The 24,444-nt window shown below is 39.0% G+C and overlaps 1 protein-coding gene across 1 annotated transcript in view; it reads left to right on the top strand.

Moving 5' to 3' along the window:
- PPIL2 (peptidylprolyl isomerase like 2) overlaps window positions 1–24,444 on the top strand; it is a 72,518-nt gene that overhangs the window by 5,626 nt on the left and 42,448 nt on the right. The window contains exons 6-10 of the mRNA XM_035556605.1: window positions 10,879–10,930; window positions 13,118–13,209; window positions 13,770–13,859; window positions 22,221–22,296; window positions 23,679–23,839. Of these exons, the coding sequence (XP_035412498.1) occupies window positions 10,879–10,930; window positions 13,118–13,209; window positions 13,770–13,859; window positions 22,221–22,296; window positions 23,679–23,839 (471 nt within the window). The remainder of the gene's footprint in view (window positions 1–10,878; window positions 10,931–13,117; window positions 13,210–13,769; window positions 13,860–22,220; window positions 22,297–23,678; window positions 23,840–24,444) is intronic.

Genomic DNA, 24,444 nt, shown 5'->3' with positions numbered 1-24,444 from the left:
TGGTGTTGGCTCACTTGCTTTTTCTGTCAGCTTTATCAGGACACTGCCCTCGCTTATGTTTACACTAAAATTGCATAAAATAAAGAGTAACCAGGAAAGTCATAGCTAGCTCATTCCTTTTTACTGACAACAGCACTTTGGCTTCTTGGCCTTGCAGATAGCTGCAAGCTTGCCAGGTTGTTTCATGTAGCGGCATTCTGACAGCACTGACCAGCATGCCCACACAAGCCAGCCAGCTGGGCTCAGGAGTACCTATTTCCGAGAAATGGGATTGGTCAGATCGTGTCTGGTTTGTTGGAATCTCAGATATGAACAGATGACAGATCCGCATGAAGGTAGCAGTATGCCTTTTGACAGGAATTTCAAGGGAAATAGTTCTTTGTTGCATAGATTTATGTGGGCTGAGTTATTTTTCTTCTTCGTGTTGTAATGTTTCTGATGTAAATACCTATTTTTTTCAGTCTGGTTCACTGACATTCTAACTGTATGTGGGCAGACTAGATTACTGTGGTTGTACTTCAGCTCTGTTTGAGATTGGCTCTGTAACCTTGGGAAAGTATCTCTCTTCCCCTGTCTCAGAAATAGATGAGGTCTTTGTTCCTTGTTCCCCTTTTCTGCAGGAATTTTGTTCTTTTAGACAGTTGAAAGTCTGTTCATCTCCAGGGTTTACTTCTAAGGCTTTGGTCCGAAGTCAGTTTTGTGACTGTTTCAAGTGCATCCATTCTGAAACTCATATTAGAGGGCTCATCTATGTGAAGTCTTTCTACATGGTTCAGAGCAAACCAAGATCTGTATGTCTGGTGATCCTGCATAACCCAGAGAAACAGTCCTCACATTAAGGGCCACATGTGCCTGTGTAGTTGTCATGTTTGTATCTGTCTTGAAGGGCCAACAGGATTCAGTCAGTTAATTTAGCTTGTGTTTAACATATGCCTACAGATTAAAACAAACAAACAAAAAAAACCTGAAGACGCTGCATGGTGGATGTGTGAGTTTAGTGTTCATGCTTCTGGTCCCAGTGAGGCAGAGCACAATTTGTGTTGTGCCCTGTCTCATGCAAGGTTAGGATCTGGACCTACGGGCCAGAGAGAGCTTTTTCTTAAGTGACAGATTTTAGCTTCTTACTAGGTAAAATGAGAAAATTTTTAAAATTAAGAAAAGAGAGAACTCAGCCCAAAGTCTTGCTCTGTGCACAAAATAAATATTTGCTATTTGTTCTTCCATACTCATAATCATGTATTTACCAAACAAAAATGATTTGGGGTGAGATTATGACTAATAAGATTAAATAATTGAGGCAGTACAGGTGCCTGCCTCGTGCACTAAGCCTTCCTGATCCACTCTTTGAAAGCATCCAGAGATGCACGGCTTGTGCCTTGCAATGCCCTGCAGCAATGACAGAGGTTGTAGGGAACATCGCATTAAGCACTGCTCATGTATGAACGTAGGCAGTGTCATTATTTTTTTTTTAAGTCATTTGTTTGAAGTAAGTTACATGATGCTTGCCTGAATATTTACAGGAACTTTCAAAAACAGTAACTTTACCCTCAAAAGAGAAAAATTGCAACCAAGTCTGTTATTTTAAATTTTTGGGAAAGTTGTTCTCAAATACATTCCTTAATAGGTTTAGTAGCTGCTACTTCTCTCAAATGTTGGTGGCTATGGTTACTTAATTTTATTGAGAAAGGATGTTTTCTTTTCTATGTAATTAACAGAATTTCAGTCAATCTCATGAAAATTGGTTGCTGGTCTTGAGGTAAGAGATGCTTGCTGACCAGGTTAAAGGAGAGGATTCATTTGTTACCACTAAAGGTATTAATCCCAGTTTAAAAATGAACAAACAACCATACAGCACTTTTTTTTATGCACTAAAAAAGTCTTTGGCTGTCTAAATAAGGGAAATCCTGCCTGAAAAGGATGCAGAAAGTAGAGCAAAGGTGAAACTTCCGTAAACTTAAAGTGTTTTTACCATTTACATATTTCAAAAACACAGATACAGAAAATAGGCTGCACTAGTAATTGTTTCTTCACCTGAGAAATGAACACAAGAAAGAGGGCTTGGGTCTTTTTCCTTGTCTTACAATACGATGAATAAAGAAATTGCACCATGTCAGAAGTGTACGAAATAAGTCATCCTGTATTGTAGGAACAGGTGTTAAAGTACAGGTTAAATTCCAGCCGAGGTTTTCTAATTTGCTACAAATTGCTCTGCACCTCTATCAGCTAATCAGTACAGAGCCCATGAGTTTCAGGAGTGGATTCTTGTAAGTGGGTTGCATGAGCTTCACAGGCTGCTGAGTCAGAGGTGTTAAGATCAAGATCACAAACAACATTGTGGGACTGCTGGAGGAGTTGAGTGGAACAGGTAGGTTTCTGGCCTGAGCAGGGGAGAGACAAGTTCAAGTTTCATGTGACCCGTATTGGCCAAATCAACAGTGATAATGGCTTTTAACTCTAGTCATATGGCATGTGCGGTAATTTACTGTAGATAGCTGTTTTAATTGTGTTATTCCAGGTGTGTTTCTAGATAACGAGTAGCAGATAATGGATGTCACCACACAAGGGTCTGTGGTTTGAAAAGTGACCTCTTTCATGCCAGCGTAGCAGTAGCTGCTGTTGAAATACATTGTCAGGAAAATGTAATAGGGTAGGTAATGTTCAATGTGATGCACTTTCAGGGTGTTTGTCTGGACCTTGCTGCAACATGATGGCGATGCTATCTTAGGATTTTGATGGTATTTTGAAGATGGCATATAGCAGCAGGAGTCAGATTTCTCTTGTGGCTTTTCATTTTATTCTCTTGAAAAGTCGTCTTCTCTCTCACTGTTTCCAAAGAGAATATGCTTTTTCTGAGCATTCTTATTCTTTTCTAGATAGAAAATACTGAGAGGAAAATGCTGTGTAACCCTCCATAGGCAGGCTATCTCTACATCAGTTTTCCATATCTAGAGTGCTGGGACTGTCTAATGAAGAGTAAAATAATTTGACCAATCAAGGTATTTTTCATTACTTAGAAAAATTCAAGAGAATGACATATCCCCTTTTACATATATATATGTATATATATATATATATATATATATATATTTTATTCCTTCAGACCGGAGCACAGCACCTGAGGACCCAGTAGTCTCTTACATATTCTCCCTGGGACTTTGAAAATGAGTGATCATTCAGGTCGATCAGTAACTTCAGGTCTCATTTGGCTGTAGCACAACTGCTATATAAATGACAATTTTAATTCTCAGGGAACACTCTTCACATACATGTCAGAAGATCTCAGCACATCTTCAGCTTTGAAATGCAAAGTACATTTCTTAATTTGTCTGATGCATCTCAGGTCTTCAGGTAATGCATAGGTGTAAATGTCAATTGCTCCCCTTTTTTTTTCTTTACGTAAACTTGAATTATTTTTTCCTGTACATTTCAAATGCGGGAAGGAGGGTTTTTTTCTTGTTTATTTGTAAGAAGAGTTTCAGCGTGTGGTGGGAATACAGTTTTGTTCTGAGTGAGTAATAACTTATTACACAGCAGAGAACAAAGCTTACAGAAATAAAACCAAGGGGAGCTTTGTTGTTGAAAAATGATTCAGACAAATCCAACTTAGTTGGCTTTCATGTGTTGCAGAAAGAAGGGTGAAATGATCAGCAACATAAAATTGGAAGACTCTCTTAGGTCTTCAGCTCTCTTGCAATCTGCTTTTCAAACTGCATGCTCTGTCTTGAACTAGTGTTTGCTTTTTCCTGCTATGACTGCTGAGAGGTTCTTCTGATGGTTTTTCATCTGATAGATATCTTCTGTAAATCTGGGGTTTGACCAGCCTGTTCTCGTTTGTATTGATGCCAGAATTATGCTTCTCCCTGTTAGTGTTTACAGCTGTGTATCTGGTGCAGTGGAATTTAATGCTTTCTTGACATTTTCTTGCTGAGACTTGTATTTTCCTGTCAGATGTTCTTCTTGCCTTGTTGTGGTTTAACCCGGCAGGCGGCTCAGCACCACACAGCCGCTCACTCGTTCCCCTCCTATCCACTCCAGTGGGTTGGGGAAGACAGTTGGGGGGGGAGAAAGGTAAAACTTGTGGGCTGTGACAAAGACAGTTCAGTAGGACAGAAAAGGAAGGGGAAATAATAACAATAATAGAATACACAAAGCCAGAGATGCACAGTGCAGCTGCTCATCACCTGCCGACTGATGCCCAGCGGTCCCTGATCAGCAGCAGCCCCCCTGGCCAACCCCTGGTTTTATTGTTCTGTGTGATGCCACATGGTTTGGGACGTTCCTTTGGCCACTTGGGGTCAGCTGTCCTGGTTCTGTCCCCTCCCAGCTTCTTGTGCACCCGCAGCTTCCTCGCTGGCGGGGTAGCAGGAGAAGCTGAAAAGTGCTTGGCTCTTTGTAAGCGCTGCTCTGCAACAACTGAAACATCAGCGTGTTATCAGCATTATTCTCATCTTAAATCCAAAACGCAGCACCATACCAGCTACTAGGAGGAAAATTAACTCTATCCTAGCTGAAGCCAATAGATCCTTTAAGTTCTCTGTACCCTAAATGGTCACAGTTGTCCTCCACATCTGTTTAATTTCTCATCTTTGAACACAGGTAACCTTACTCATACACAGTAAGTGCTGGGTGAATACCTGGTGCAACGTTGGGAATATTTGCTAATCTTTTTCTGAAATACTTTGATAATACTTTGATATATTTCAGATGATAGTTTAAGACAGAAAACATTTTCTCAGTATGTGTTAAGACAGGAAGGGTACTGCCAGAATACCATCATTTGTTGCAATTTTCTCTTTATAGCTTGGGTCATTTCAGAAGCAGATACTTATTTACACATAAAAGTTAGACAGGATTAGCAGTGGCTTACCCTTGTCTTGTTTTTGTTTCCAGTTGAATGCTGTTGCCTGTATTTCTGTGGCCTATAGCGGTTTTTCAGAAATGGATGGTTACAGCCTCTTCTCGTGATTGAACAGCTCTCTCCAGGTGCATTTTTGTCTGAGGGGGTAGCAAACTGCCAAAATGCCTCGAATGCACTCCGAATGAGATGAACTCTTCCATGTGCATCAACTGAACCATGTCTTCTTACCTCATTTACTTCAGAAATTATTAGCTTTTAGTCAACAGTCTAAATGAGTTAATATTTGACTAGTGACCGTAAATTTTCATGGCCCCTGGATAGAAACATATTAGGACATGATTCCTGCCAGAGGAACGATCAGAAAGTCATGTGTCATAACTGGAAATGGTCATAAAACACAGGAGGGTCAAGGGGATGAAGGTCCTGCTCAGGCAGATAACCAGAAAGATGACTTCTTTTTCTTTTTTGGGTTTCCTGAAACTTTCCCACTCTCCTCCCTTGCTGGTGAACATGTGGATATCTGACAGATACAACTTTGGAAGAGGAACAGTGTTTTACAGGAGTGCATGCTGCACCGCTAACAGTTGGCCTTTATCTGTCCTTAAAGGTGAATTTATTTTTCAATTGCCTACATCTTTGGGAAACAGTGAGGGCAAAGAAGATAAGATTTGCCTAGACTTACTGTTCAAGTGCTTTATCAGAAGGAGCAGTTTAAAACCCTCCAGTATCATGAGTCACCAGCCAAGCTGCTGTGCTTCCTTCACACCTTGCTAATGGGGATTGTGGTGGTGGTAGGCAGTGTTTTATCCAGTAAGCCAGCTCTGGACACAGACAGATAAATGTGTCTAGCATTATTTCTAAGGTATTATTTCCCTTACAGCAAAAATGTATTTACATCTAGGTTTTACGGACTGAACAGATGGTCTCTTTTTATCCTTTTCCTTGTTTTGGTGGAAGTGTGCACATTGGATGGGTTTTTGTGATTGTGACACTCGAAAAACTAGCAACTGTGAAACACTCTAGCCTTAAAAGAGATGCAGCATGAGGTTCCAACAGATCACTGCTTGCCTATTTTTCACTAAAATTGGAGACTAGATTTTCGATCCTTCTGCATAGTTTTATTTTTCATGAGCCATGTTGTATTTGGCTGCTTCTCTCTGGACTGATAGACTTCTGAGCACATTAAGAGTGCAGATTTAATCTTACACACGAAACAGCACATCTTTATCTCACGGTAATTTCTGCTAATGTGCTCTTTGATACAGCAACGTTATTGCTGGTATCTGCGAGCCATGTGTGTTATTAAGCATATCTGTATGGTTCTATGGACAAGGGCTTAGTGACCATATGGTGTCAGTTTAATTAAAATTTAAATATGGAAATTCAGTGGTCTGGAAGTGGGTAACGAAGAATCTTTTGTGTCCATTTTCATACTGGTTCAGTAGCAGGGTGAAAGCCACGGTTAAAACAGCAGTTTGATGCAGGAACATGAATTGAGTGTATCTTTTTAGCACTTGGTAGGTGTTGTTCATATGACAAATATCTAGCATTTATGCTGTTGAACTGAACATAGAAACCGTAGCTTGAACAAGAAGACTATTCTGTCTTTTTGGCCACAGACCAAAAATTTTCCATGAAACATTGAACTACATGAATGTAGTTTATCTTGTTAAACCAGTACTGCTGTTTCCCATCCCATAATGTGTAGACTTGCTGAGGATTTCCAATGCCTTTTGTTGTCATTAAATCCATTTACAAGATCTGAAATAAGTAAAAGTATACATGGAGTTATTCAAATAATATTCAAACATTCAATTAATATTACCATATTTCTTGAAGGTTTTATAGTAAGAAAAATTATATGAGGGCTTCTTGAAATGGGAAGTTGCATGCAGAGAATAACAAGTGTCACCTCTAAAGGAACCAAAGAATTTAATACGAAATTCACCTGCCTGTGTTATGTTAAATTTGGTACTTGGTAGGCAGCATTATGTTTCGCTATTAGTATTTGGTTTGGCTTTTTTTTTTTTTTCTATTTGAGGTAACTCCACATTGCTTGTTTTGGTGGGATGAGAACCTTCCAAGTAGCCATGCCAGCACCGGATGATTTTGTCCTCATGTTGTCAACAAGATCAGGTGTGACACATGAATTTTTCCCTGGGATAGCTTCACTGGATTATTGTGTGTTCCTGCCAGAGGCCATTAGGAAGGGTGTCCGGTTCCCAAGTAATTAGGAACTCTGTTAAAGTTGACAGCGTGGTGAGGTCTGTCTTTACTAAATACAACTCTTGCTGCACGTCACCAACTCTAACCGTGTGCAGTTAGAGAATCAAATGAGCCCATTTTGATTGTTTTTCAGGCTGGTGTGTATCCAACGGGGTCAGAGCCTCATTAACAAAAAGAACATGCTGCCACAGACTGAAGGGACTCAGAGAGTGTAACTAATTGATGCACGGGGATTGTAGGTCATATCTTCATGAGAGACACAGCGATGACAAAGAATGATTTAATTCGAAACAATCGGCGTGCTTCATCTGCTAACTGCCACAGTGCCCCACTAACCTACGCTTCTTAATAACCTCTGCGCTGGGTATCAGGAAAGGAGGCTGCCCTTTGGTATCCCGCAGTACCAAGCGGTGTCAGCTGACAGATGAGAGCGAGCGGGGCGGTGGGGCTTCTCACTGCTGCCAGAAAGTAGGTCACGGCCAAAAGTAGCCTTGGCTGCCTTTGTGGAAGTGTGCCTACGAGAGAGGAGTCAGCCGAGGAGAAAGCTCGCATGGGTTTTGGGTTTGTTTTGTAGCTCTTCCTTGCTGTGGAGCAGCTGGCATTACATGCCGTTAAATGCGTCTGCTTTCCAGCATTCCTGCATAAAATATTTTTAGAAGCGAATATACAGCTCTTGTTTCTGCTTAGGGGAAGTGGCGCATGCTTGTGGCCTTTGGTTTTTATTATGAATTTAGAATTTTAATTAGATCAAGTGTTTTTAATAACCATTGCTTTTTTCCTTCCTTTCTTCACTTGAAATTGACTGAAACTGGATGAGTGGGGGGGAACTCGGGTCAGAAACAGTTCTGAACTCGAGCTGTGTATTCAATATTTGAACTCCCTCACGTTTTATTACTAATACGGAATTCAGGAAAGCAAGTACTTTAACTCATTTAAGGGCTCATTCACTCCTGCTGTCTCTTCTCGTGAGGGCTGGTGCCTGTTTGTGGCGTAATGGTCATTTCCATGGCAACAAACCCTGGCAGTGCTTAGGAAGCTTTGACTTTTTTTTTTTGCTGGAGAATAAATAAAAGCAGATTCACCCACATGCGAGATAACCCTGTTGTCAAATGAAATGAAGAACTCGGGGTGGGGCAAGGGGGATAAAATACAGGTTTCTATCTCATGTTCTTTCACAGTTTCCTCTGCTGATGTGTACACCTTTTGAAATTGGACCTACTGAAAGTCCTGCCCTGCGGGCTGGGCTTCCCCTCCGAGCGTGCTTTGTGCGGAGTTGCCCAATGCTGCAGCCTGGTCTCAGGCACTGAGCTGCCTTTATAGGCCATGGCAATCCCTTGTAGCAAATCAGAGCCTGGTTTTGCTATTCTGGTGCTCCAAAGATTTCCTTTGACAAATCTCCCTCCTGTCTTTCCATGCATTAGATGCATTCATCAACTTCTCAAAATATTTCTGAGCTGTTGTCCTGATTAGATTTTTCACACATTTTCTCATAGACAAGGCTCAGCCCGTTTCCATGCCTCTCCATAAATAGATTGCACAAACAACATCCTTTATCAGTAGGAAGAACTTCCCTCGTGATACAGGGGAGAGCTCGGGGGGAAGCTGTTGCCAGCTGAGCTGAAGCATGGCGCTGCTCAAGGGCTGACATGCCAAGGCCACTTCTTTAGTATGGGTTTGGTAGGAGGCCGGTCTGAGGCCAACAGCCTTTGATGTCCATGCAGCACTTCATCATATCAAGCTCTCATCCTGGAAAAAAGACTCCAGGCAGTGCATATGTTTCAACACTTATATGAAAATTGCTATTTTTTTATTCACTGTTGACATGTAAGACTGTATAAGAGCTCGTCTTGGTGAGGAGCAAAGGCCAGCATGAGCAGCTGATGCACCATGAGTAAGTGATGCTGAAAACTAACCTTGTTCTCCATTATGAAGAGAGGTGACCTGAAATACTGTTTTCCCTGGGTACAGAGTAAGAGTCCAAGGACATGGCAGCACCTCTAACTCTGACAGATGCAAAAGCTGCACTATGCTGTTTCAGCCTTTAAAGTCTGTACAGGAGTTTAGTCTGTCTTTTCTGCTAAATTTCTGTCAATGTTTAAATCTGACTCTTCAACCATGCTAAACTGTTTCTTAGGAAACTGTTTCCATTTTTGTTTAAAGATGATCTGCTCATGTTTTTCGGATAGCTCAAGTGAGCCAGGAAGATCATTCAAAAGCCTTCCTTTAAACGATCGGTGTTTGCGGAGGTATTTCTGAAGAAGTTTTCTCTGGAACATAATTTTTGGGCTGTTGCACAACATGTGCACAGATGGATGCTGCCTTGTGTTAATAAGTTGTTTAGGTTGAACAGATCTGTCCAGGATCTTATGTTCATTTTGGCAGCTCTACTATTCCCCTACTACTTTGACAATTTTGTTCTAGTAAGAAGATAAATAAGTAAATGAATAAAGTTCTGCATTCCCTTAGTCATTTCAGACCTGCTGTTGCCTTTGCTGTCTTTCTTTGTAACCCAGCAGTGTGCAGGTGATGTTTTATTAGTGGTGATATTTTTTTGGGGAATCTGCTTAAGGAAAGCAGCAGCACCAGTCTTCCAGCACCTAACTAAATATCCCCTAACCTGGCCTCTCTTTTCCCTTCTCCGTCTTATTCCTACTAGCCTGCATTACACTTCTTGCTAATAAATAGAGAGATGGTTACCTTTCTGGCAGCAAATTAGCCTGCCAGTTGGCTAAAAAGAATTTGAGAGGTGCCTTCCTGTAAATGAAAGAGTCCAGCTGTCATAACATGTACTCTCTGAACCAAGAATATGAATTTTGATTAGGCAGGAAAAAAACCCTACTGACTTGGTTTCCCGTGATTTTGTTATCGCTGTTTGCCGTAACGATGGAGCTAGCAGTGTCGGCCCCACGGCTGGCAGATCTCCACTCATATCTGTTTATAAAGAGCTGTCTGGGTTATAAAAACTTCCCCGAGCTGCTCAGGTGCATGTTTTGAGACAAGAACTGATTGCTTCTTCTGAAGGGCCTTCTTCTGAAGGGCCTGTGCAGTGTGTGCTTTTAACAATCAATTTGGCAGTGAATCGTTCTCTGCCAGCTGATACCATCGGCGGGGTTTTTTCTATCTGAGATCCCGACTCAGTTTTGAAGCTTGGGGCTGTCTCTGGTCTGGGTGCCTCTGGCAGGCTGCTGGGGGCACGGCGGGGTCAGGATGTGCCCCGTCACACCAGCCCTGTGCCCGCATCGCCTCCTGACCCTATTGAATGACCGGCATGTGTCGGCCTGCCTCGGCGTGTTGCTGAAGGAGCAGTATCATTTCGGGCATGTGAACAAGTTTCCTGATGTAAAAGCAGAATTACAATTATCTCGGAAAAGGTAGTAAGCTCAATTGCCCAAATAACTCGCTGGCTTTGTGACCCTCATCAGAGGTCCTTCCCAAATTGTCTCATCTGATGAGTAGCGACAGGCTTTGCCTCCTTGCTTTTCATGCAGACTCCCCTTTCAATTTGTGCTAGGACAGTCGTGCGACCTCCCGAGCTTATTCAGTTTGTTTAGCCCTGTGCTGTGTCAGACTACAACACCGTAAATAAATCGTATCCCAGTTCTCAGGCTCCGTGAGCCTTGTTCTTGTGGGCTCTCTAACTTAAATTCCCAGGGTTCTGATGATTCAGACAACTTGCAATGTATTATTAATAAATTATATACTATTAAAATTCTAGCACTGATATTACAGTTTCTTGTTATTTCCATGGTTAGGTTCTGTTGTCATTAATTTTTTTAATACTTCATTTTCTGTAGAAATTAGATGCCAAATCACTTATAAAGTTGAATTTTGCTAAAAACAGTGAAGGTAAGTACACTAATTTTCTGTTTTTCTTTTTTTTTTTTCTTAATGAATGCTTTAATAAATTCTGGTTTGTCTTGCCCACGGTGAAGTTACATAATTTGTGTTCTTTATCATGGCTTTTATTTTCTTGAGTAGATTAACTGCTTGCTGTGATCTACATTTTTAGCCCCGTTTCTGTTTCTCTGTGTACTGGGGAGCTGTAAGTTATGTAGCTTTTTCTTTTTTTTTTTTTTTTTACTATGGCTACTACTGGAATAAGGTAGTACTTGCTTTAAGGAAAAATTTCAGAAAAGACAAGTCACAATACTGTGACATTATTTGCTATTCACTTGGATTTGAGCAACTTTTTGTTTATAAAATGAATTAGTCTTAAATGAACACATGGGATTTTATGAATAGTGGCACACAAGAAAGCAGCCTCGAGTCGTATTTCCGCAGGGTTAACAATATAAAATCTGCCATGAAGGAGAGGATGCTAGTAATAAAATAGAAGAGTAAAGATGAATTTATCTTTTGCAAGGCAGGTAATGATCTCTTTGAAATGAGAGTGGGAAAGATTAGGTGGGAATAAAATTCTGGAGTGTCTGTCTCCTTATCTTACCAGTCTATGGACTACAAGGTCTGTACTCTAGTTGATGGATTTCTTCTGCTTTTTGTGTTCCATCTGTCTCAACAGCAGGATGTTAAAAACAATCAGTAGTCACTGTGGCCAAGGTTTTTGAAAGATACTGTAATAATTGTGCTTTCCTTGAAGAAGTCCAGTTCATAATGCTGGGTGGGGTGACAGCAGCTATGCAGTCTTAGAATTCTTTTCCATACAAAGGCACGTGCTGTGTCACTAACTAATCGAGGGAAAAAGCAGTAAAAGAGAGGCTAAAATATTGCATTTCTGTCTATCAGCCAGCTTTTCTTGAAATCTCAACATGTAGAACTGTTGCTATATACATAGAATCTTTCTGTTCATACTCATACAATAAAAATGTCTTCAGATCTTGCAGTTTCTTTCAATTAAAGATCCCTCCTTAGTGGACTACCATTATTCAGATCAACAAGTGTAACCTCAGCCACTCTGCTTTTGCTAGAAGTGAGAACATGCTGATTTGCTCTTTTTTGTGCAGCTGGATTGAGCCTCCACATTTCGTTAGTGTGTTTCTGCATCCATCAGCTAGGCCATACCCTCATGCCACTTCTAGAAATTCCTTTCTAATCTTTCTCCTGAATTTCAGGCCCTTGTGAAAATGTCTTTCCTTTTCAACTGTAGTGATATCAACAGAAAAAATCCTCGTCCTTTACTTGAACTTCCACAATGGAGGTCAGAGTGCCTCCTCTGGCCAATGAGTAGCTTGGTAAATACTCTGTAGGTCCTTGCCTTTCCTGTCTTTGCAGGTGCTGTGAGCAATCTCTATTCTGGTTTCCCTGCTGTTTTTGATTTTCAGATGGTAATTAGGAAAAAAAGAACCAAACAGTCCCAACCTATTTCAAAATCTCACCCAAACCCCCAAGTCTAGCAAACTGATCAAGTATTAATAACCTTCTTCTAATTGCTTCTGCTGAGCTCATCCAGACATTTTTCTTTTTCCTCATACATTGGCTTCCATCAGCATGCTTGTTGTTGACATACTTAATATTTATGCTGACCCTCCTGGGGAAATTCACAGCTTGATTAGAGCAGAAGCTCCGTTCCTTATTGAATAACGTGTTCAGATTTAATGGCATTCTGCTTGCCACTTTTGAATACAAAATGCTCTCCTCTCTTAAAAGTACAGCAGCTGCTGCGAACTTTTGTTGCATATAAGCTGTGTACTCCTGTGAACAACACTGAAAGTAGAGCACTGGGCACCTTGAGGTACAGGGCTGGTGCTCTCAATAGAGCTTTAATTGCAACAATAACAATTATATTGTGATACTTCATAGATACTAAGCATGTTGGCCAAAGTTGTGTTGGGAAATTAAGAGCAGTAGATTTCAGAAGTTCATTTTCATTGCTTGGTTTTTAATTATTTTGTGTTACTTTTTCTGTTTGGCACTGAAAAATCAAAGCATAGTTAAAACACTATTAAAAACACACAGAATTTACACTTCATATCAAAAAAGAATGTAAACATCCTTCACAGAAATAACAGAAATTAGCAATTTCAAACTAGTTGCAAGGGTTTCATGCTAAATTCAAGCTTTTTTCCTCTCCATCAGGTAAATACCACTGTCCAGTGCTGTTTACTGTATTCACCAATAACTCCCATATTGTGGCCATCAAGACAACTGGGAACGTGTTTGCCTATGAGGTAAGTTGTTTGTTGCATTTTGTAATTAGTATTTTATATTTGATGCATTTCATTGATGATCACAAAAAGCTTTAGAAAGGTAGGTAGGTTTCATTCTTGTTTTACAGCCAAGGAAATTAAGTACTAGGAGATGGACCAACTTCACAAATTGTTGTCTGACTTGTGGTAACAGTGGGGGAGATGCTGACCCCTTGTTAAAGCTGCCTGTCTTATACCATCTGTAAAATACTTAACCTAGAAAACTGCAAGTTTATGATGGTACTTTTATGATGAATTTGGTTAAAATCATGTGTATACCTAAGAAATTGAGATTGCAAGGTTCTTTTATTATTATTATTTTTAAATCACAACACAAAGCTGTTAAATTTCGTACGGATTAAATGGCTTTTCATCTGTTAAAGTATACAATGAAAATATTGCAGCTGCCAGTTGAGAATGAATATGAAATTGTTTTATTTATCAGTAGTCCTTTAAGGTTTGAATGGTATCATATATTTACTTGTAATATTTACACATTATAGTTCAGTTTTTAGTATCTGTATCTTTCACATGGCCACTAGGCAGTTGAGCAGCTGAACATAAAACCAAAGAGCTACAAAGATCTCTTGACTGATGAGCCCTTCACTCGGCAAGACATTGTGACACTGCAGGTAAACATTTCTCTCCATTACATGTCTTATACTACAATTTTTTTCAGATAATGAAATGCTATTAAGTCCAGTGTTACAGCATGAATATAGAATAAATGAACAGAGAAATGCTGTTCTGTATTTGTGTCTTAGAAAAGGGTAGAAAAAGAATTACTCTGTTTTCTTTGTTATTCAGATGAGCCACAAAGATTCCATATAACATAAAGCTTGACAAATCTCTACTGTGATTTTTGTGTCTTGTAGATAAGTAGACTGCTAAACTTTATAAAATGAAGAAAAAAACGAAGCGTGCACAAGAAGTCTATGATACAATGTAAAAACGTGAATTTTAACAAATGTTTTTGCAGTTGTGCACTGTTTCATTGTCTCTGAATACAAGAATATACAATAAATTTTAGTTATATAAACATGCATAAGGTTGTGGGGTTGGGTTTTTTCTCTTAATCTTACCTGAAAATTTGTTGTGACACCACTGATTTCCAGTGAGACTTAACAGAAGTACATTAGGAAAAAACTGAATAGAAGAAAGGGAAAGATACGTCCCAAATCATCTTTGACTCTAGACAGCTGACACTACATGGTCTTTCTTACCAAAGGAGACGTGTTTTTTTATAATGTAAAGTATACAGACTTTTAGGAAATTTATTTGTAGAAGACTTTATATTAGGACTGAAGTTGATTGTCCATATAAATCTTCTGAAGATACCTGAAACAGTGAAAGCATCAGAAAAGCACTCTTTACAGACTGTTTCCATAAATGTAATTAAGCAGCAAACCACAGGATTTTATGTGCTTGCTTAGAATGTTGGGGTTTTTTGAATAGATTCCTCTGTTGGTCTTTTAACTGATTTTTAACAATATCATAACCTAAATTAAAAACAGCATTGTAAATGTAAAAATGTACAGAAGTATCTTAGAGTTTTAAAAATACTTATTTACAGATGAAATTTAGTATAAGAAGATCTAAAGCTTGTTTAAAAGCAAGCATTTTTAACTTTGCAAGATTTCAAGATAGGAAAAAAAAAGTGTTATTATTACTGGAGTCATGAGTCAGTATGCATCCCTCATGAGCAGATAATTGCCACTAACCAAGACTAATACATTCTAATTTGAATAGAAAAATATTTTTCGTTTATGTCTAAATGTAAATGAAATGTATCCCTTCTTCCCTACTCCCCGGTGTTGAACAGCAGGTTTATAAATATTTTTCCCCTGTTCCCTTTGGGATTTATGACTGTTCAAGCTAATGCTACAAAGTAAAATGTTTTTAATCCAATGAATGCAAAAAACATAGCTCTTCATATTGAAAGCTCCCAACAGAATGTTGTTTGAATGTAACTGCCTGGTTGCTAATGGATTTGGAACAGTGAAAAATGACAACATGAGTGAACAAAAAATATTTCTGTGCATCAGTATGGAAAACCAAATGATTTTGAACAAATAATTGAAATGCACAGTCATTTAAAAATATTTTGGGTTGGAATTGAATGTATATATAAAGAGTGTGTTGCTGTTATATGCCTAGCTTTATTTTTCATAAAAGCAAACATATGCTATAGTCCCCTAAATCTCAAAATGCAGTAACTAGCAAAAATTTTGATGTTACCTGTATGCATTTTTATCCATATTTTCCATCTTCATTCTCTTCGTGACATGTTGGGTTTCTTTTTTGCTTGGAGTAATATCACCATTAGCTGCTAACAAAGGTCACTGCCACACATTCCTGTACCTCTCACACATTCATTTAGGATGATGCTCATAGTGCATAAATAGATTTGCTCATCTCTAGTAAAATGCTCATTATAGATCGGTGTTAAGTAGACCTCTGTATTGTACAATCTTGTGGTATACTCTTCTCAAATTAGATTAGAAAAAGTAAAGCCATTGCCATCTTTGAGATTGGACTGGAAGTGATTTTGGCCATTTTGCCTTTTAGTGCACTGCACAACACCCACTACAAACTTGCAGCAATACTGAGATTTTAACTTGTTCCAGTCAAACGCTGCCCTACCCCAGCTTGCTTAGTTGAGTGCAGAACACAACCCAAAGTGGGATGACTAGCCTGGGCTTTAAAATTGTTGTGTATATTTGGTGGAGGAACCTGTTGTTATTTTCTCACAGTATTTTCTTCATATAAATTGTTAAAAGACAGACCAGTGTCCCCTTTGTAAGTTCTCTTGTTGACAGCACTGTAGGCAGTGTGGTGGCTTCACACTGCCAAGCTCTGCCACCTGTGGCTTTGTTTCTTAGCCAGAGTTCATGACTGCAATCTGTTGTGTTTCAATTTGTGGCTCTAGAGCTCTATAACAAATCCTGCTTTTTATGAAAAAAAAAAAAAAACAACTTTTAATTCTGTGTTGAAATGTATCACTTTGCTGTTTTCCCATTGCCCCATGTCAATTGAATATTGTGCTATCTGAGAGAGCTGGAACTGAGAGTGAGTTGGTACCACTGACCCTGCTGTTTGTCAGAAAGGTAGATATAAAGGAAGTTGCTATAAAAACATTCCTTGCTTTGCAAATAACAGCTGAACAGGACTGTCTGTAACTGATGTATTTAGCAATAGAAAATAGCATTTCCAGAGTCTGACTCTGAATGTCCTAGGAAGCAGATGGGGTACCTGTGTGTGGTAGTGAAATACAACATGATAAATGGAAAATCTGAATAATGTATGTTTACAGATTATTTGTGCGATCACATTTTTCCTTATTGATACAGAAAGGGCAATCCTACAGCTGCTAGGGATGTTCTGTTACCAGAATAGCAATTGACCTCAAACTTGACCTCTGTCTCCTAATGCATGTAATTAAAAAAAAAAAAAAAAAAAAAAAAGCTTTTTCCAGAAAAGAGATAATTGCATAAAATTCTTTTTGTTCCATTCTGAGTGATAAACATTGTTCAAACACTAATCACAACCCATCTCTGTTATCTTTTTTGGTGAGCACCATCTCAGCTGGACTGTTTCATTTTTAGTGGTAGTTATTTGTGTCCTTTTGCTTTTAAGTTTACATGTTAAAAAAGACAAATTATTTTGGATCTGGAACTTAAAAATCACATCTTTAATTATCAATAACACTATCTTATGTCTATGATACGCTTCTCTTTGCAAAGGAGACCAGAATGCTTCCTGCACTTACAAATGCAGAAATTGCTTTGCTCCCTGTTGAAATGCAAATGTCCTGGGGCATAGCACGGCAGTTTTTCATCAACCTATGGCAATGTTTTCAAGCCACTTAGGGCAGGAGGTAAAGAATAATACCATGTCCTGGTGTGCAAGATAAATTATCAAAATTGGAATTCACTCTGACATAAACTTGGATGTAGTTATTCAGGCAAAAGATGTCATGGATTCTGGTTTAGTATCTTGCTGACAAAGACAATAGTACACATGATATTATTACACATGAAACCCTTCCTATACTCCATCAGTCTTAGTATGATTGGTTTTGGTTTTTTTAGACTGAAGCTCTTTACCCCCAAGCTGTATTTTCCTTTTCTTAGGTGTGTGTGTGATCTTGTCACAAACTCCGGTCAAGCTTTCCATCTTCTACAGCGCAGCTGTTACTTTTTTGCAAGTTCTTTCCCTTTACTATCAGTATTTCAGACATTTTTTCCTCTCAAATGTACTGGTTCATTTCTTGTCTAAATGGAGTATTGTTGATATAATTTGTCCATGTTTCTCCTAACTCTAAATGCATTTGTACTTTTACCTTCAATGATGATCAGCTTATCCTAACATGATAGCATTCCTTGCAAATGTCATAAATATGCTTCCAGATGACAGACAGCTCAAGTACTTCAAGACTTATTGGTTCTACTTAATGGATAAGATATGATGTAAAGCAATTAGAGATCTGTAGGGGCTGGGTATCTGTGATAGGAAGGCTGTTATTGTTGAAGCTTGTTTGCAGTGTACTTACCTCCCTTTTCTGCTTCCTATTCGGGTAACGTTGCTGTTCATCATTTCACTTCGAAATTGTCTTAAAGGTTTGTTCCTGGTGTAAAAAAAAAAAAAAAAAAAAAAAAAGGGGGGGGGGGGGGAAAAGGCAAGTACTGTTACATGCTTCCTCGTGTCGATTTTACTGTTTCTGTTCAACCTAATCAGCCGTGGACAAGACAAGGTTCCTGACAAGCTGTTAAATACCATTGGCATTTGTGGCAGGAAGCATAACTAATGAACTAAGTTGGAGGTAACTGAGCTGCACACTGTTAATTGATATTTCACTCCTGAGCTCTTTCTCATTTGCTGTGTGTGACAGAAGGTCAGAGCAGCCATTCTCTCCCTTGTGCGTGAGGGCTCTTTGAGAACAAATCCTGCACAAATGTATGTGCAGAGTGGCTGGTAGCGACATGGCACATTGGGCTGTGGTCTGCATGAGCTGCTTGTTAGTAGCTAACAGGGTAGGAGGGTGAATATGGCCCTGATCTGGAGTGAAAATCCAAAGCTATAGGTGTTCTCCCATCTTGTTCTCCAGTCCAGGCAAAGCCCTTGAGGAGACTGTGTCCAAGGCTGCTTGCAGCCAACGGGGAGGCTGCCTGCTTGGGCTGAGTGCCTTTATCCACAACTACAGTTTTCAAATTTAAATGACACTTGGATATTGTTAGGAAAGCAGTAATGTCATTTTATTAAAATACATTGAAAGCTTCTCTGAAGTTTAACATGCCTGGAATCCGGCTTTATCAAGGAAGGTAATATGGGTTTTATACTTCTAAATTTTGTCATTTGACGGTAACATTCCTGGCGGTAATTCAGTAAATGGTGCATCTTGCTGAATGGTAAGAGAGGAATCAGGCCTCTAAGAAATCACACAATCTAAAATTGTGCCAGTTTTGACCTGCTCCTTTGGGGGGTTGTATGTATGGTTCTTCAGATAGATGTGGTTTGAGCTGTTTCCCTAAATTGAAACCAAAAAATGATAGAAAAAATAAAAGTGGAATAAAACTGGAGATTGTGCTCAGACCTCAGATTTCAGGAAAACATCAAATATGAGATTCTAAATAGTTGTGATTGTTAGCAACCCTTTGAAGTCTATATCTATGTTAGTAATTTGCTAAACTTCAGTTTATTGTTTGTAGCCTCAATAAGAAAGACCCTGGGACTGGTACCTGTGCTAATTTGAGTACATATTTTTAACCAAACAAAAGTAGGCCAACTTATTCTTCAAGGTTCGTCTTACCTTCTGGTTTCTGTGCACTTACACAAAACTTGCTTCTTTAGGCCTTTGGGTTTTAGGCCTTAATCGTGGGAGCTCTGTCCCTAGTGAGGCCGGCCTCTCACCAAACATGAGAGGAACAGGAGAGGCTGCTGGTTCAGCAGAACTCAAGGTGTTGATGAGGCAGGTACGTCAGTCTGCCATCACTGCGGGGTCGGCATGCCAGTCTTGCTTAGCCTGTCATGATCCTGTGCCCAGTAACTGTCATCGATGCAACGAGAGGGATTTGGCAGGCTAATTATTAATGTTTAGACAGTTTTCTTCCTTGAGTGAAGAAAAAAACGTGCACTTCGCAAATTTATATAAAGCTACCTGAAAGATGCATATCTTGTGTTGTAGGAACCTTTGCCATCAGTAAGGAAATGGTTTGTGAGCCCCGCAGGCAGGTTGTGCTGGTCAGGTGTGCTCTGCTCTTGGGGACAGTAGGAGCAAATGGTATTCTGTGCTTAAGTTAACATTTAGCGCAGTTCTGTCACGCTCAGTATGCACATTTATTTAGTCGTAATTAAGCTTCTAGTGTATCCCAGTGCTGTATTTTAGAGGGAGGGGTCAGCCAGCTACTTGCTCTCTGAAGGATGACACACAGATTTCAACCTGAGGAACTGTTTCATGTTTTGTTTTCCACTGACAGAGGCAACCTGGCTTCGGAATAGGCATTCGGGCTGTCTGCCTTCTCAGCGTGTGGTGAGACTCCTGGTTTGTGGAATCAGGAGAACAAAGGAAAATACTGTGAATCAAACCTTTTATCACGGCAGCCCATCTGAATGTGATGAAGAACAGGGCTTAGGACCTTGGTCTCGGTTCTGTCGTGGTGGTTTGGGGTTGTCCTGGGTGTCCCAGTGGGACAGCTGTGGTGTGCGAGGAGAGGAGGCTGCGCCGTGGGCTTCAGCACCCTCACCGCAATGGGCAAGTTGCCTGTGGGGAGGCCAGTGGAGATTTGGAGAGCCTGAGAAATACCTTGCAGGGAGGGAGAATATAAACATTTTTACTGAGTTGCTCAATGCCAGCAATTAGGCTAGTTAAGGCAGTAAACATTTGAATGAATTGTGGCTGCGAAACAGTTTGAACTAATCTGAGTCACACTACCCTGAGCACAAACACTTGGTTTCTTAAGGCGGTGGTAATTACAGTATACTTTTATTTATTTTTGAACAAAGTATAAATCAGTAAATCTAGAAGCTTTATTTAGAGGAACATAGTGAAGTTGTTATCTGCTTCATCTGTACTGCTGTCTCCTGCCCTCCCTCCCCTCTCGTCTGTACCTCCTGAGCAGCCTCTTTCAGGAGTCAGTCTTGCCCTTCAGCTCTGCCATGAATGGCAGAAATGTGGATTGCTGTAAATCCATTTGTCTGCAGTAATATTAATACGTGGATTATTTTCTCCATTTCCTGGAAAGGGGAAGCAGTCTTCTTTTCTTCATCTTTAGCGGTGGCACATTTCTGTGCAAGGCGATGATTTCTGTCAGTGGAAGCTGCAGTTTGTGATTAGTGCAGAATGCCTGGGAGGAAGTGGGCTGTGTCTTCTGGAGACACGCTGAGCCCTTTGTCCTGACTTTCTCTGTGCGTCTCGTTGACTGTCAGAGAGCAAGGCTGGAATTATCTCTATTCATACGTACATAAAAATGTATGTGAAGATGATCTTACTTTTATTGACACAAAATAAGAAATATGGCTGAGTACAGGAGTCAGAGGATATAAAAATGGTTGAAGGAACAGGTCCAAATTTCCTGTTCCTTAGTAGATTTATTTAATAGATGATCCGTTTCCACTGCAAGACAAAATATCCATTTTTTGGCTGCCCGCATCTAGATGAAGATCTATCAGAGTGTGTATATTGGGGCAGCTAACGATGGAAAATGATTACATATGTGGTGATTGGTAAAGGGAACAAAAGAAAGCCAGGAGGTCATCATTGGGGTGCAGACTAGCACAGCTTGATTTTATAAACGTGTTTTGGTTTTACTACCAGCACTAAAACTAAAAATGTACTCTCTGGTGGAAGCATACAATTTCAGGGATGAATGAAAGGCATAATTAGATCATTTAATAAGTGATGGAGCTACCAGCTCTTCTTGTATTAATCATTACTTTTAGCAGAGATGGAATAGTCAGAGGCTCTTAACAACAGGGGCAGGTTGAGAAGGCTTGTTAAGTTTATTTGGGATAATGCTATTTGTGTCAGTGTTGTAGTCCTATGTATAACATGTTGCAATATTTTTATCCTGAACTTACAACTGTAGCATATTATTAAGACATTTTAGGTTTTGCATTGTTTTCTGTAAAATGGAACTTCCAGAAATTCCTGGGCTGGTGTTTTGACCTTTCTGTGCCACAGAGGAGCTCGAGGAAAAGCCCTTGAAGTCACTGTAAGAGGAAGGATTAAGGACTGTTTAGTAATAGTATAAGGTAACCTAGATCACCAGTAAGCATTCCTTGCCTCACTCTCTAAGAAAGGGTCAAAGTTGTGTAGAAATTTGCCTAGAGATAGTGTAAAGACTTACAATTAATGGGCTGTGTATTTTTGCTTTTTATCTTGAGTGGTCATTGAACAGAGATTTCATAATACCACTTTCGTTGCCATTTTTATTATTTTGTATATATTTTAAAGTAATTGTGTAAGCACGGGTTTCACTATAAAAAACCCACAGGTCTGACTGCAAAGACTTGCTCTAAAGTTTATTTGTATTTTGAAATGAATTACAAAAGTTCACAGGGCATGTGTAAATAAGGAACACTGTTATAATAGAAGGAAATAGCTAATGTGAATTTGCTTAGATGTTATACCAAACCACAGAATGAAGGAAAGAATTGGGGGATTTCAGCTGCTCAGTCTTTCTTCTCACTAGTATAGGGTAGACTCAGCTTAGGATTGTTAGCAACTTCTGTAGGCAAAATGTGTGTAATGTGTTTGGGACTGAATTCCAGACTCTCTGAGGAGCCTACTATACACGCTCATTGCTGTTGCCTGTTGGGGTTGATTGCTTTAAGAAATTGTATATTTTTTCAATCTTTCTGTGGTTTGGAGAGTATGGTATTTATTCTCTCTCCCTGTTGGTTTATTATGGTGGTGACTACCCTTCAAACTAATCTGTTGCATGAAATGGGTGCCTATGAAGCTCTCTGATGTTATTCTTAATTGTTGTTTTCAGGATCCAACAAACTTGGATAAATTCAATGTCTCTAACTTCTTTCATGTTAAGAACAACATAAAAGTAATTGATCCAGGTAAGGATAAATTGAAGGTAGGTGAGAAAACACCAGCTCAAATATGCAAATTCTAAAAACTGCATTTTTATGGATAGGTATTCCTTGGAGGCTGATGGTAGCTTTGAAAGCTTCTTGGAAACATTTTCAAATTGTCCATTTCACATCAAAAAGAGTTGACAAATTTTGAAACAGAGATGTGATTTTTTGAGAAATCATTAACTGTCTCTGGGTGGTGTACAGACCCAGAAAGTTTTCTGTGTCCTTTAAGAGAAAGTAGATGAGAGAGAATTGAGACGAGGAGGAAAAATAATTTGCCAAAAAATCTAATAGCTTTGTACCAGAACTAAGACAAGGAAACCTACATCTTCTCGTAGGTTGTTCTCATCTGCTGTGTGCTAGGTGCTGTTTCATACGTTTACCTCTATCAACAACGTGTTGTTCATCCTTCTGTCTGAATAACAATATCTGTCTTCCAAGTTAAAGATTGATATATATGTTTCTAAAATTATTTCAATCAAAAATAAAATGTTTTTTTTTTTTCTTTGTGGATATCACAGCTAAGGAATTTGCTTCACAATTGTTTTGTGATTCTTTGATAACTAAATGCTTAATGGTATCTGCTAATGTTACGTAGTTGAAGGAAAAAAAATCTGTCCTATGTCCTTGGAGTTTCCTTTAGAACTGTTTCTAATGAGGTGTAATTGCTGATTCTAAGCATGGTGTGTTTTTCTGAGTCTTACTGTGCTCATCTCTTTAAAGCTACTAATTCTGCAAGCAAGCAACTGTATTAACCACTTATTTTTGGAGGGTAATATCTCAGAGATGGAATATTTAATTATCAGCAAATACTAGGCATGCCAAGACAGAGAACAAGTGAAACTTGTTTAAAAAATATAATTAAATTAATGAAATTCTACAGTCTGCTCCACCAGCCTCCTCTCCCTGGTGTCGCATTAAAGGTCTGATTCTGGGATTTTTGCGTCACAGACTTGGTTATTTAGTAAAGAGACAAAGGACAGAAATTTATATGGCACCCAACTATATCTTGTCTTTATTGTTCTATAAAAATAATTTGGTTAGACTTGCGTGAACTTAGATCAATTCTAGTGGTTTCTAATAAATTTTTGCAGTAATTGATTTGAAGTTGATTTTTATTTTCTTATATATCATCATATTGGCATTTATTGTGTCATATTTCATGTTATCCTGTCTTTAGTGTTTTGCATTGCTACTTGTTACTGTTTCTGCAGGAATAAACATAGTTATTAGACTATTAAAAAAAAAAAAAAAAAGAAAAGTAAAAATACCTGGAAGATTTTTGTATGACAAGGTGTGTAGTAAACGGAATGAGAACAATATAGAATTTGTCTTTTAATTCTGAATGATTTTGTCTTATATAGATGAAGAAAAAGCAAAGTTAGATCCATCTTACTATTTGAAAAATACGAATGCTGAGACACGAGAGACTTTACTGGAGCTCTATAAAGAGTTCAAAGGTGACGATATTCTAGCAGCTACTATGAAGGCTCCTGAAAAGAAGAAAGTGGATAAGCTGAATGCAGTAAGTTGACTTAATTTATACTTTAGCACTGTTACTTCTTGAAGAAGTAATAGGCATTTTTTGGCTTGGATGCCATATCGCAGTATAAACAGACACCACTTCTTATGTTTTCTGTTACGTGGAAGTTTCTCATAGAAGAGGGTATAAAAATCATATTGGGATTCCGTAGAAATATATGTGTCAGTGAATTTCTCTTTGTTAAATCATTATAAATGAACCTAAATGTTTTAGAAATGGAGCACAATAAGAAGGAGGAATCTTTCTGATGTGGTTATGATGTATGTGTTGGCAGAACCTTTTTTTCCCAGGTTGCAATCTCTTGCTCTGAATTTGTTTATCATTGCTTCCTGCAGTTATTGGCAGAGAGAACACACCTTAGGGGCAGTGCAAGTGAATCATTTCTGGTGCGGGCAAATACATACTACAGCTGCTTCACCATTTTTTCCACTGTAGCACAGGATTTTTAGTGAAATATTTTAAAGAATGTTCTTCCAGGTGCATGTTACTGTGTGTTCATGGCTGTCAAAGGGAGCATTCTCTGCATCTAGATTTCCTACATCAAAGGCTGTTTGAAATGAGCAAGACAGTATTTTTCTTTAATAATT

This window comes from Cygnus atratus, chromosome 17 (genome assembly GCF_013377495.2).
Source record: "Cygnus atratus isolate AKBS03 ecotype Queensland, Australia chromosome 17, CAtr_DNAZoo_HiC_assembly, whole genome shotgun sequence".
Taxonomy (NCBI): Eukaryota; Metazoa; Chordata; class Aves; order Anseriformes; family Anatidae; genus Cygnus; species Cygnus atratus.
Note: the sequence above shows the minus strand (reverse complement) of the source record. Positions and strands in the feature narration are given on the sequence as shown.